The following is a 13,200-nucleotide window of genomic DNA, read 5'->3' as shown; positions in this document are numbered from 1 at the left end:
TATAGCATTGAAATTGGTTTAACACAATCATTACCACATTAAAAACAAGTTTTATAATTCCAAAACAATCAAAGGTAATGATTCTAGACCAATTCCAGCACCAAAACTCGAAGATATGTTGTTTGGGGGTCCAACTCGTCGAGTGCACGAACCAACTCGGCGAGTTGGATGCATTTTGTCTTGGACTCGTCGATTCCATCAGTGAACTCGGCGAGTCCACTGTCCCAGCAGCAAAAAAACTTCGATTTTAAGCAGTTTGCATCAAGTATAAGTGAAAACAAACCTGACTTTGATACCACTGTTGGGTTTTGAGCAATCTAACACTCCTATGGTGTACATGCAACCCTAAATACCTCGGATCTATGTTTTCTCTATTATACATGCAAATATCAATTTTCCAAGGTATTGTTCTAACTAGCATAATATAAAGTACACATAATATAAATTCTAGTAGAATTACATACCTCTTGTTTGGTGCTTGATTCCATGGAGCTCAAGAGCCTAGTGCCCCAAATGTGACACCTCAAATGGTTCACACAACATCAAATGCACTTGGAATAACTTAGAGAGAAATGAACACTTCATGAAATCGGTTAGCCCTCTTCATGCATACATGGTGGCCGATTTTGCAAGAATAAGATGCTTATATAGTTTGTCACAATTAGGGTAAACCCTAATTGTCATGGCTTTCCATTTCCTTGGATCCATGGGTTCAAATACACCATGGAGCATCCATGGAGCATCCTATGGGTTTTGGCCCAACTTGATAATCCATGGAGCATTAGCCCACTATATAAGTATGGATGATTTACACAATCAACCCATATATTTAATTAGTCTTCTTTTGATCACTTAATTAATTCTAAATTAATTCTTGATCAATACTAATTAAATAATCTTATTAATATATTAGAACTTATAATATATTAATAAACCTTAAGTGTTATTTCTCTCATTTTAGTCTATCCAAATGCACGATGCCATGCAACCCAAATGGACCATGCCGGGTCGGGTCAAGTATATATCAATTATAGTTATGGACTTAGACACTAATCCAACAACTGCCCCCATACCTGTGATCGAAGCGTCACAGTAGACTACAAAATCCTCTACTCCTTCTGGCAGGGTGAGAATCGGCGCCTCGCACAATCTCTGCCTGAGGATCTCAAATGCTGCCTGCTGCTCAGGCCCCCAGCGAAACACCACCGACTTCTTGGTCAGTCAGGTGAGCGGAACTGCTATCTTGGAGAAATCCTGAATGAATCTCCTGTAGTACCCTGCTAATCCTAGGAAACTTCGAATCTTAGTTGGAGATCTCGGGACCTCCCACTGCATCACGGCCTCTATCTTGGCCGGATCCACTAGTATACCCTTCTGGTTGACGAGGTGTCCAAGGAACTGCACCTCGCGCAACCAGAACTCGCACTTGGAGAACTTCGCGAAAAGTCTCTCCCTCCTCAGCGTCTCTAGCACCTCTCTCAGGTGCTCCTCATGCTGCTCCTGAGTCTTGGAATAAATCAAGATGTCATCAATGAACACTATCACAGACCGATCCAACATCGGTCTGCATACGCGGTTCATGAGATCCATGAACGCGGCTGGAGCGTTGGTGAGCCCGAACGACATCACCACAAACTCATAATGACCATAGCGGGTCCTAAAAGCGGTCTTCTACACATCCTCATCCCTGACCCGCATCTGGTGATATCCTGACCGTAGATCAATATTGGAGAACCAAGATGCTCCCTGAAGCTGGTCAAACAAGTCGTCTATCCTCGGAAGTGGGTAACGGTTCTTCACCGTTACCTTGTTCAACTCCCGGTAAACTATGCACATACGGTGCGACCCATCCTTCTTCCTCACGAAAAGGATCGGGGCTCCCCATGGTGAACTACTCGGCCTGATGAAACCCTTGTCTAGCAGCTCCTGCAGCTGCGTAGACAACTCCTGTATCTCTGGAGGAGCCAACCGATACGGTGCTTTGGCTATCGGAGCCGCACCCGGAACTAGGTCAATCCGAAACTCGACCTGTCTCTCCGGAGGTATTCCAGGCAAATCCTCTAGGAATACGTCCGGGTACTCTCGTACTACTGGTACATCGTCAACCGTCACCTTACCCTTCTCCCGGGCATCTATGACATAGGCGACGTACCCTGCGCAACCCTGCTGAACGTAGCGCCTCGCTCTCGCTGCTGAACACAGTATCGGTCCGCGTTGTGGCCTCTCGCCCTGAATCACTAACTCTCCCCCACTGGGAGTGCGAACCCTCACTAACTGCAGCTCACAATCAATCACTGCCCCATTGGGGCTCAGCCAATCCATACCCACTATAACCTTATTCCCTCGCAGGGGAATGGGAACCAAGTCCACTGAAAGCTGCTCATCGAATAACTGCAGCGAACACGCCCTATGAACTCTCGCGACCCTGACGGTCCTGTCATCAGCTATCTCAACCTCTAGTGGGCAATCCAGCTCCCCCGGAGCTCTGCTAAACCTCTTGCTAAGCGCAAGAGACACAAATGATCGGGTAGCCCCCGAGTCAAACAATAGTGTAGCTGAAATGCCGTTCACTAAGAACGACCCTATACGAAAACATATAATCATGAGAAACAATCAATATCACTAAAGAGTTAAGAGGAATATACATACCCGTCACCACATCAGGAGTCGCTCGCGCCTCCTCTGCTGTCATCTGAAAAGCTCTACTCTTCGCCACTGGCGCCTCACCCCGGCCCTGACAGCCATCTGTAATCCTCAAAGTAGCAGGGGCAGGTGCTGCCACCTTCCCTGCTGCTGCTAAACTTGGGCACTGGGACTTTTTATGTCCCCTCTGATTGCAATGGAAGCAAATCAGATCAGCTGCTGCGGTGGCGATAGTAGTAGCTGTATAATCTCTACTCATATGCCCGGTCCGGCCGCACTTATAGCAACCGGCACTACCTGCCTTGCACGCCCCATCGTGCAATCTCCCACACTTGCCACACCGACTGTGGCTCTGCTGTCCTCTAGGTCTGTGATCCGATACCTTGGGCTTTTTGCCCGAACTCCCTGTGCCAGATACCGCCTCTGGCTTCCTCTTCTTCTCCATCTCTAAATCTATCTCTCTCTCACGAGCCCTCGTAATCATATCATCCAGCGTTTTACAGCTGGACCGGCTCACAAACTGGCGGATATCACTCCGCAACATCTCATGATAACGGGCCTTCTTCATTTCCTCACAGCTGCATACTGAGGAACGAGAAGAGCCCTCTCCCTGAACTTGGCGGTAATCTCCGCCACTGTCTCTGAAGTCTGAGTGAGATCCTGAAACTCCCTGGCTAACTGCTGCACCTCAATAACCGGTGCAAACTCGGCTCTGAACCTGGTAGTAAAATCAACCCAAGTCATGGCATCAAGCGCTGCGTCATCCCCGATGACTTGTCCGACCTCCTCCCACCAATCTCGTGTCCTGTCCTTCAGAAGACAGGATGCTAGTCTGACCTTGTCCCCCTCGGGACATCTGTTGGTGCGGAAAGCGTTGGCAACATCAGCCAACCATCTGGTACTCGCTATGGGGTCCCGCGCCCCATGATAATATGGAGCTCCACAAGCCCGAAACTCCCTGAAAGTGAGTGTGCGCGACCCCATCATGGCCGCCACCTCAGCACGGAAGGTGCTCAACCTCTCGTCCATCAGCTCTAAGATACCCTCCTTGATCGAACCGAAGATCACAGGAGTCTGCTCAAGTATGGTGCGAGTAATCTCTGAAGAGAGAAACTCCCTAGTCTGCTCGTCCAACTGCTCGGTCCCCGGCACCTGAACTGCCGACTGCTGGTCTAGGGCGTAAAACCACCATTCTGAAACACATCATGACAAACGTCAGAAACACTGATATATCTCGAGGGATCGCTACTACTACCAGTTTCCTGGTCTCATCTCAGCTTTCCTTGGTTCAAGTACGGATCCTCTGCTTTCAGTAGTACGGGCCCATACTACCTTCCATGTGACGAGGCTCAGATAATCCTTCGAGTAAAGGACTCGTCCCTATAACGGTTAGACTCAAACAAGAGCTGCGCAATAGGGCCAAATCCAGCACTCTTAGATTATTCAACCCTGATCACATGTGACGTAACGTATTCACCTAATGGCTAACTCCCATTACTCCGAGTCCTACTAAGCACGAAGCAAGCAACATTTGGACACAGGAAACCACTCAAGCAAATTTATCCTCATAACGAGAAACTGTACTAGCATACAATGCTAAGCTCACACTATCAGGCATAACCTAAACAGGCTATCCTATTGATGTCTACTTCATACTAGCATAGAATTCTCAATAAGCTGAAACACATATAACAGGCACATATGGCATCCTCCTAGATCCTTAGTCCTATTCTAGCATGCTGTTCTACTGAAACTGAAACTGATAATTATAACATAAACTTGTATGGGTAATTTGGGAGTACTTACTTGAGCTCGGCTGATCGCATGCACCACACCCTTTTTCCTTTTCTCAAAACTCTTTACTTTTTAAGTTTCTTTTGCAAAAATTCTTTCGAAAACACTTTTTTCTTTTTGAAAATCTCTTACCATTTCCTTAGTTTGAGTCCAGTCATACCCGAAAGTGTGCCTGGATCCCTTAAACCAAGGCTCTGATACCAACTTGTAACAACCCAAAAATACTACCCAAAATTTTTTGTTTTAATATTACTAAAATCACATCATCGAATGTCATACATACTAAGAACTATAAAATGAGTAACTCAAAATTCATGTAACTGTGTCAAAACAAATACTGTATCAATCATATCAAAATATCTGAATAAAACTCCCAGGATAAAACTGAAACTGTGGTGTGTGCCATGCCATCATCCCGAGCTCTTCCCTTTACTTGCGGAAGTACCTGAAACCAAAAACTGAAACTGTAAGCATAAAGCTTAGTGAGTTCCCCCAATCTACCACATACCACATAATAACATATAAAGCAACTACTGGGTCGTGCCCACTGCATCGGACCAAAGTCTGGAAACTGCATCGGACCGAAGTCCGGAACTAACCAGGGCCTTGCCCTCTGCATCGGACCGAAGTCCGGAAATTACATCAGACCGAAGTCCGAAACTAACCAGGGCCTTGCCCTCTGCATCGGACCGAAGTCCGGAACTAACTGAACATAACATAGCATAATCATAACTACTAGCATCAACACATATACTGCATACTGCATCGGACCGAAATCCGGAACACATAACACAAAATCATACTTGAATCACAAAGACATCAAGCACACTGAACTACTGCATCAGACCGAAGTCTGGAACTACTGCTAACTAAACGGGCCGGAATTGTGGCCGTAGACCCGTTCCTACTGGAAGGAAACTCACCTCGTAAGCTGGATGCTGAAAAAGCTACTCGGGAACTGTCTGCTGCTGCTCTGGTATCTCCCCGGCTACAATTCCCATAAATATACTCAATCAAATACTGATAACTAAACTGAGGGTGAAATGACTATTTTACCCCCGATCAAAGTCAACTTCCTGGTCAAAGTCAACTTCCAGTTGATCGGACTCGCCGAGTTGGGCCGTCAACTCGCCGAGTCCCTTTCATCCGTTCTAGTCCTCTACTCGCTTCTACTCGTCGAGTTTGGCGAAGACTCGACGAGTTCTTCTTCGATACATTAATCGAGTCTAACTTCATCCGACTCACCGAGTTGTATGAACAACTCGTCGAGTTCTCCTTCATCATATGAACATGTCCAGTCTGCGACTCGCCGAGTCGTAAGAACAACTCGTCGAGCCTGAAGAACAACTCGTCGAGTTGAAGAACAACTCGCCGAGTCCCAAGCATGCTATTACTATACAGTCAATTCTAATCGATTTCAGTGCTTCCAAATCATAGATCTAGGCTCTTAGGGTTGGTTTTACACGTAAAGTTTCCAACTTTACGTGCATGCATGAAGAAATGAGGCTAGAACATCAAAATAAGCTAAGAATGGGGTCTTAAGGTTTGGAACTCGACCTTGGGTGCATAAAGGCAGCTACTTTGAGCTCCTACAGCTCAAATATACTCAGATCTATGATCCATTTCCTTATAGGAGTCCCAATCTCGAGTTTGGATCCAAAAAGTCCCAAAAAGAAGCACATCTAAGCATACAAGCCTATCAAATGGAAATAACAAGCAAGGTACAAGCTTTAGTACCAGAATGTGAGGCTGATGATCAAGAGACTCTGGATCTTCTTCTTCTCCTTTGGATCCTTCCTTCTTTCTTTCTCTTCCAAAACCTTCAAACTAGCACAAACACACTCAAGCTCAACAATGGGGGCTAGGGTTTACAGGGGAAATGCTCTAAAGGTGCTGCAGGCTGGGGTGGGAGGCTATAATGACGTTTATATAGGGTACAAACCCTTGAAATTAGGGCTTCATCCAGACAGGCAGACTCACCGAGTCCCTTCATATGGACTCGCCGAGTAGCCAACTTAAAATGTGTGAACATCCCGTCTCTACTCGACGAGTTGGGCTACAGACTCGTCGAGTACCCCTTAAGAAATGAAACTTACTTTATTTAGATTACATACCAGAAATGGGGCGTTACAAAAGAAACCACTAAAAGTTATTTGGTTAATTTGCATTTGCTTCTTAATACAAAATATAAAACAATTATAACTTTATAATGGTTAATAACTAAAAAAATCATGAAAATCTTGGTAACTAATCAATAAATTTATATATAAAATGTTTATATATATATATATATATATATATATATATATATATATATATATATATATATATATATATATATATTAAATAGTTTATTCGGTTTTTCGGTTTAACCAAAACAATGAAAATTTAACCAAAAACCAAACCGAATAAGGTATCCTTATTCGGTTAACCAAACCAAATTAACCGAAAACCAAATAACCCGAACCAAATAAACCAAACGTCATTTGGTTCGGTTTGGTTATTCAGTTTTGGTTTTTTATGACACCTATATATATATTCGAAATCTAGCCGTTATTAAGGAAATAAAAGTAAACTTTTTGAAAAATAACCGTTGGAATCGGTATTAGAAAAAAAAACGGACGAATCAAATGAAGAGATAGGAGGAGAGGAAGCCTCCCCTCACTCGAAAACCGCATGACACAAACCGTATCCTCGGTATTGTGTTCCGGGGTGCGGTTCCGCTACTCGCACCCTCTTCCCGCTCCATTCTGTGGAGCCTTAGTGTCCATCAAGGCATCAACCACCCAAAAGAGAAGATGTGGGGTCTTGAAAAGACATAATATTAAATGCATGGGGTAGTAAATCTTATATATGTGTGTTATTACTACCATAAGTTCAATTGAGTGCCTCATTAATAAAGTGCTAACTTAAAAAATTGGTATTAAATGGAAGAACTACAATAAATTTATCTTCTTAATATCATATCCAAATCTTACGAAAATTTGAAACTACTTACAAAATTCCACGACATAACAATAACATATTGTGATAACAATGACATATATGAAGATAAAAGAGGAAATAAATAAAATTAAATGCTCTTGCACAATCTAAATGATTAAACTTTATCCGAAAGTTAGAACCATAGATAATCTATTAATTGAAATGGAGACTAAAAAACTAAAATAAAGTACCGAATAATTTTTTTTAGGAAAACCTTTATAGAAAACCATTGATTTATATTTTTTGGGACATAGCATTGGATGACGTTCCACTATCGCTTGCTTATATATGGTTATATGGACGATTTGATTTCCGCATTTTGGTGCCGTTTCCAAATTTCTTTTGATTTTAGACTTCTAATGATTTTTTTCTTGGTTCATAACATAGTTGAACATGTACTTCGCGAATTTTGGGATTGAGAAATAAAAAAATGCTTTCTATATTGTTGCTACTACATTAGGCCGAAAATTTCGGGGCCCCTTAAAAGGATGGGCTTTGGACGGTGTATGTGGATTGGCTACCGTTTTTACACTTTGACTACCATTTTTACATAAACTTTTTAGTCTAAGGGGTCGTTTGATAAGTCTTCTAACTGGATCCAAATATGGACTGGGTCCAAAAATTTTGATTTGGCAAGTTTGATTTGGCTTTTAAAGTCATGGACTCGGTCCACACCTTGGACTCGGTACATGATATTCATATGATTCGGTCCCATCTCAAAATATGAAGGACCGGGACAATTCTGGAGAAAAGGGGGAGATTACCCATATTGCCATAATCCTCTATACGAATCTTCCCTCCTATCGGCCGACTCTACACAGCACCGACGTCTTCCTCCCAACCTCCGACCACCCTTCCTCTTCCTCCGACTCACCAGGTTCGTACTTTCTGATTTTGTTGTTCCCGTTTTCCAATTTTGTTGTTCAATGTTTTTTTTTCCCATTTTGCTGTTTTCGTTATCATATCAGGGATGAAATTGGAATACGAAATTAAGAATAACTTCTGCAATAACACATACAATAATCCGTTTCTTATCTTCTTCATCTTTTTGATGTTGTCCAGAAGTAGATTAATCGTTTCATGAGCTCCAATTTCACCATTAGAGAAGAAGACAATCCAGTGCTCGATACTCCGATATCTACAAAGATTCAATTTCATACAACATAAAATCGATTATTGCGAAATCGAGTTCAAACATTGAGTTCATATTGCAGAAAATCGAGTTCACAGCAACATTGAGTTGATAATGGAAAAAACGAGTTCATACAGATTTTACACAGATTAAACGAATTTGGCAATTGATAACTTATAAACCAAAACGAGTTCAAAAAAGAAAAGAAAGTTACTTGGTGGTTCAAAAAAAAAACAGTTATTATTCATGGTTACGAATCTGCAGGTTCTTTAAATCTTACATGGGGAAGATAAAGGTGTTCCATTTTATTTTAATCAAAACACACACACCGTTAAGTGCTCAAAGTCTTGTAAAATGAAGCTCCAGTAAATAGTAATTAATTTAAACAGATTTGGAGATATATATATATATATATATATATATATATATATATATATATGAATTGTTGAATTGTGTGTTGTTTTGTTATTTATGAAAGGGTTTTTGAAAGAATGACATTTTTCATTTTACGTGAGTCATTAATCCAATGAATTATTATAAAAATATTGTTTGGAGGGTAATAGAGTCATTTTACACAATCAATCAGAATCAAAATCAAACAACAAGTTTCGGTCTGAAGTTAATTCAGTCAGAACTTCTAACCCAGTCAACTTCTAACCCAGTCAGCTCTAACTCAGTTAGCGACTATCAAACGACCCTAAGTATTGCAACAATAAACCATTATTCATTACATAGACAATGAACAGGTTCTGGAGCTACCTAAACTCATGATCCATCTACTACGCTATTATAAATCCAAGATTTACAAACTCTATAAACAATGGAGACTATCTACACCTTGACTAATTCATTAGCGCTCTCCCCTTTCTTCGCAGAAAACATATCAGAAAACTCAGCTAAAATTGCTCTGAATTCATCTCCAGTAAGTGTTTCTTTCTCCAGCAACACATCTACTAATATATCCATCGCATCTCTGTTCTTCCTCACATGTGATTTTGCCATCTCATACGCTTTCTCAATTATACATTTCACTTCCATATCTATCTCTTCCGCAAGTTTCTCTGACATCGAGTTTCTTGCTAACATCCTTAATACCACATCACTACTTTGAACTGATGGATCAATCAACGACCATGGCCCAATTTCTGACATTCCAAATCTAGTAACCATCTATATCCACAAATAAACACAAACTACTCATTACTTTCTCTTCCATTTTCTTCTACAATCCAAAACTTACATGAGCTTATAATTATATACCTGTCTTGCTATTTGGTTAATCTGTTGCAAATCACCAGCTGCACCTGTAGTGATTTCTTGTTCACCAAAAACGACTTCTTCTGCTGCTCTACCTCCTAAACCACTTACTATTCTAGCAAAAAGTTGTTTCTTAGAAGTTAAAGAAGGATCTTCATTAGGTGTAAACCATGTTAATCCACGAGCTTGTCCTCTTGGAATCAATGTCACTTTTTGAACTGGATCATGCCCTTCAGTCAAAGTCCTACAAACACCAAAAGATCCAAAAATTCAGACCAAATTTTGAAATTCAAGGTTATATGGTTGAGTGGTTTACTACTTACGCACAAATTGCATGACCGATTTCGTGATAGGCGACTAAAATCTTGTTCTTTCCATCTGTCATTTGAGTTCCTTCCATTCCTGCAACGATTCTATCAATGGAGTCATCAATCTCTTTCATGGTAATCTTATCGTTCCCTCTTCTTCCAGCAAGAATCGCTGCTTCGTTCAAAAGATTCGCCAGATCAGCACCACTGAACCCTGGAGTTCGCATGGCAATTACAGAAAGTGACACATCTTTGTCTACTTTCTTGTTCTTGCTATGAACTTTAAGTATTTCTTCCCTTCCTCTAACATCAGGAAGTCCGACACTTACCTGTATAAAATCAATCCAAGATCGATCCTTTTTAGGTTAAGTTTTCTGGGTATCAAATCTTTTTTCATGGGTATGTTTTTTTTTTTTTGTTTACTAACCTGTCTGTCGAACCTTCCTGGCCTAAGTAAAGCAGAATCAAGAATCTCAGGTCGATTAGTAGCAGCAATAACGATGACTCCATTGTCACCACTGAATCCATCCATTTCTGTAAGAAGCTGATTCAATGTTTGCTCTCTCTCATCATTCCCTCCACCAATTCCAGTTCCTCTCTGTCTTCCAACAGCATCTATTTCATCGATAAAAACCAAACATGGCGAATTCATCTTTGCCTTATTGAACAAATCCCTCACTCGAGAAGCTCCAACGCCCACAAACACTTCAATGAATTCCGACCCTGAAAGTGAAAAGAAAGGTACTTGTGCTTCTCCTGCTATGGCTTTTGCTAGTAGCGTCTTTCCAGTTCCCGGTGGGCCCACCAGAAGAACACCTTTCGGAATCTTCGCACCAACTGCAGAAAACTTTTGTGGGGTTTTGAGAAACTCAACGATCTCTTCGAAATCTTGTTTTGCTTCATCAATTCCTGCCACATCATCGAATGTTATCCCCGTATTGGGTTCCATTTGGAACTTGGCTTTGCTCCTGTGAATCAAAAAACTTTTATAATCATCGATAATCTCAGTGTAAGTTACTTGATCGATTAATATAATACCTTCCTAGTCCAAATGGCAAATTAGGCCCTCCAGGTGTGTTTGGAGACGAAGATCTGAACAATAAAGCACCAAGAAGTATCAATGGAAAAGCAAAGTTCGATATTAAGTCAAGAACAGCATCCGCCATGTTCGTTTCCATTGGATGAGCTGCAAAATCGACTTCTTTTTCTCTTAGTTTCCTGATCAGCTCTCTCTGTAGTCCAGGCAACTGGACCTTAACCCTCTGGATCTTATTAAGAACAGGATTTGATATCTCAGCAATTGCTAATCTCCCGTTTTCGAAAAAGTCCACCTTCCTGATAGCACCTTCGTTAAGGTACTCCAAGAATCTTGAATAAGATAAAGTATTTGAAGTGGCTTCAACTGGACTCTCGGGTACTGCTTTTGCTGCAGGATGTACAAGTATACCAGTGCCTGATGTTTCTCCTATGAGGGTCAGGCCAAGGGTTTTTAAGAGGTTTCTTCTATTGAATTTGGTTTCTAAAGTTGATTTTGGAGATGGGTTCGTGTTTCTTGAAAGATGTTGTGATTTGCATAGTGGAAGGGAAGGGGCAAAAAGGGAAATTGCAGTTGACATGTTCGTTTGCTATGAATATTGTGAGTTAGTTTGGTTTTTTTTGGAGGGAATATTGTGGGCAATTTAAATAGGGAAAATCGGAATAGAAGGAGGGATGTTTCTAGCAGAGTGCCACCTATCGATTGTTGTTGTCACTTGATAGTTTATAGAAGTAACCCATGTGTTCAAGAATGATCTAGACGTAACCTGTGTGGTTATAATCTGTACTCTAGAAATGAATCTGATAAGCACTTTTTACTGATACTTAACGATATACAATATTTTTTGAAAATAATGAAAAAACTTATAAATCAAAATTAATATATAAGTATAGTTTTAAATCTTTTTTCTTATTTATAGTATTTTAATTTTTTTGAACAACAGTGTTATTTTCAGTTTAGTTTACTCATTATTTTAACAATTTTAACAAATTTATTAAAATCTCGATTTTGATCTTAAGATCATACAAGTCAAAAACGATCTCAATCACACTACGATTCTGATCTCACCTTATTATTAGTTTTATTATCTAGTTGAGTCTCACAAATTCGTTTATTCAAGTTAAAATCGAACATTGCAAGATGCAAAAAGTGTTGTAAAACATCATTATTTCATCGATACATATCTAATTAGACAAAACACACTCATAATAATCTCTCTGTGATTTTTTGTCTTTAGTTGTACATTATCAAACTAATTTTTTTTCTAATTAAGATGTTTTCTTCATAATTTTTATGGTTTATAGCAAAATAATTACTGTTCATGCTTAAGAAGTAATAGTTAATTCCATTTTCAACGTCATGTGATGCAAATTTAAATATTAGTTCATTTACGATCACGATATTTCAAAATGCAAAACGATCTTAAGTAAAATCCCGATCTTGACAACCTTGAGTTTATCTTGACAACCTTGAGTTTTACTTATAATATTTTGATTTTACATAGTTTTTTTTCGAAAAAACAAATCTTTTTTTTTCAAATAAACCTTCAATCATTTTTTTTTGAAAAACATGTACAATTTGGAAACTTTTTTTGATTGTACCAGCTTATTGTTTTGGTTTATTTATGTTTCTATTACTTTATAGCCTTCTTTCTAGTTTATAAACTTAAAAAGAATGGATAATTGTTCTATTGATATCGATTAAAAATTAGATAAAAAGAGACAAAACTGCAAAAATAGTCCCTATGGTATGTATTTTTTTTATGGGTTTTCGTCCAAACTCCGACTTTTTTGGATTGATGGTCATTTTGACCATGTTTGTTTGTAATTTTGGTTCCTTGGAAAACTGAAAAGACTAAAATGCCCTTCTGCCTCTCTCTCTCTCTCTCTCTCTCTCTCTCTCTCTCTCTCTCTCTCTCTCTCTCTCTCTCTCTCTCTCTCTCTCCGAGTTTGTGTTTGATAAACAACCAAGAACATATTCATAGATGTGACCTCCCCATTTTCACGGCCATAAAAGCCCAATTTAATTATGCTTATTTCATTTAA

At 40.0% G+C, this 13,200-nt stretch overlaps 1 protein-coding gene across 1 annotated transcript; it reads right to left on the bottom strand.

Moving 5' to 3' along the window:
* Positions 1 to 9,236: 9,236 nt before the first annotated feature.
* Positions 9,237 to 11,943, bottom strand: FTSH6 (FTSH protease 6). The gene is made up of 5 exons (XM_079079106.1): positions 11,158 to 11,943; positions 10,547 to 11,087; positions 10,135 to 10,448; positions 9,815 to 10,055; positions 9,237 to 9,724 (listed from the first exon to the last, which is right to left on the bottom strand). Exons 1-5 carry the CDS (start codon positions 11,733 to 11,735, stop codon positions 9,386 to 9,388), a joined length of 2,013 nt encoding a protein of 670 aa, XP_078935232.1. The 5' UTR covers positions 11,736 to 11,943; the 3' UTR covers positions 9,237 to 9,385.
* Positions 11,944 to 13,200: the final 1,257 nt, after the last annotated feature.

The sequence above is a fragment of the Lactuca virosa genome, chromosome 2 (genome assembly GCF_052849685.1).
Source record: "Lactuca virosa cultivar CGN04683 chromosome 2, Lactuca_virosa_CGN04683_v6, whole genome shotgun sequence".
NCBI classification, from domain to species: domain Eukaryota; kingdom Viridiplantae; phylum Streptophyta; class Magnoliopsida; order Asterales; family Asteraceae; genus Lactuca; species Lactuca virosa.
The sequence above is the reverse complement of the archived record's forward strand: the minus strand, read 5'-3'. Positions and strand labels throughout refer to the sequence as shown.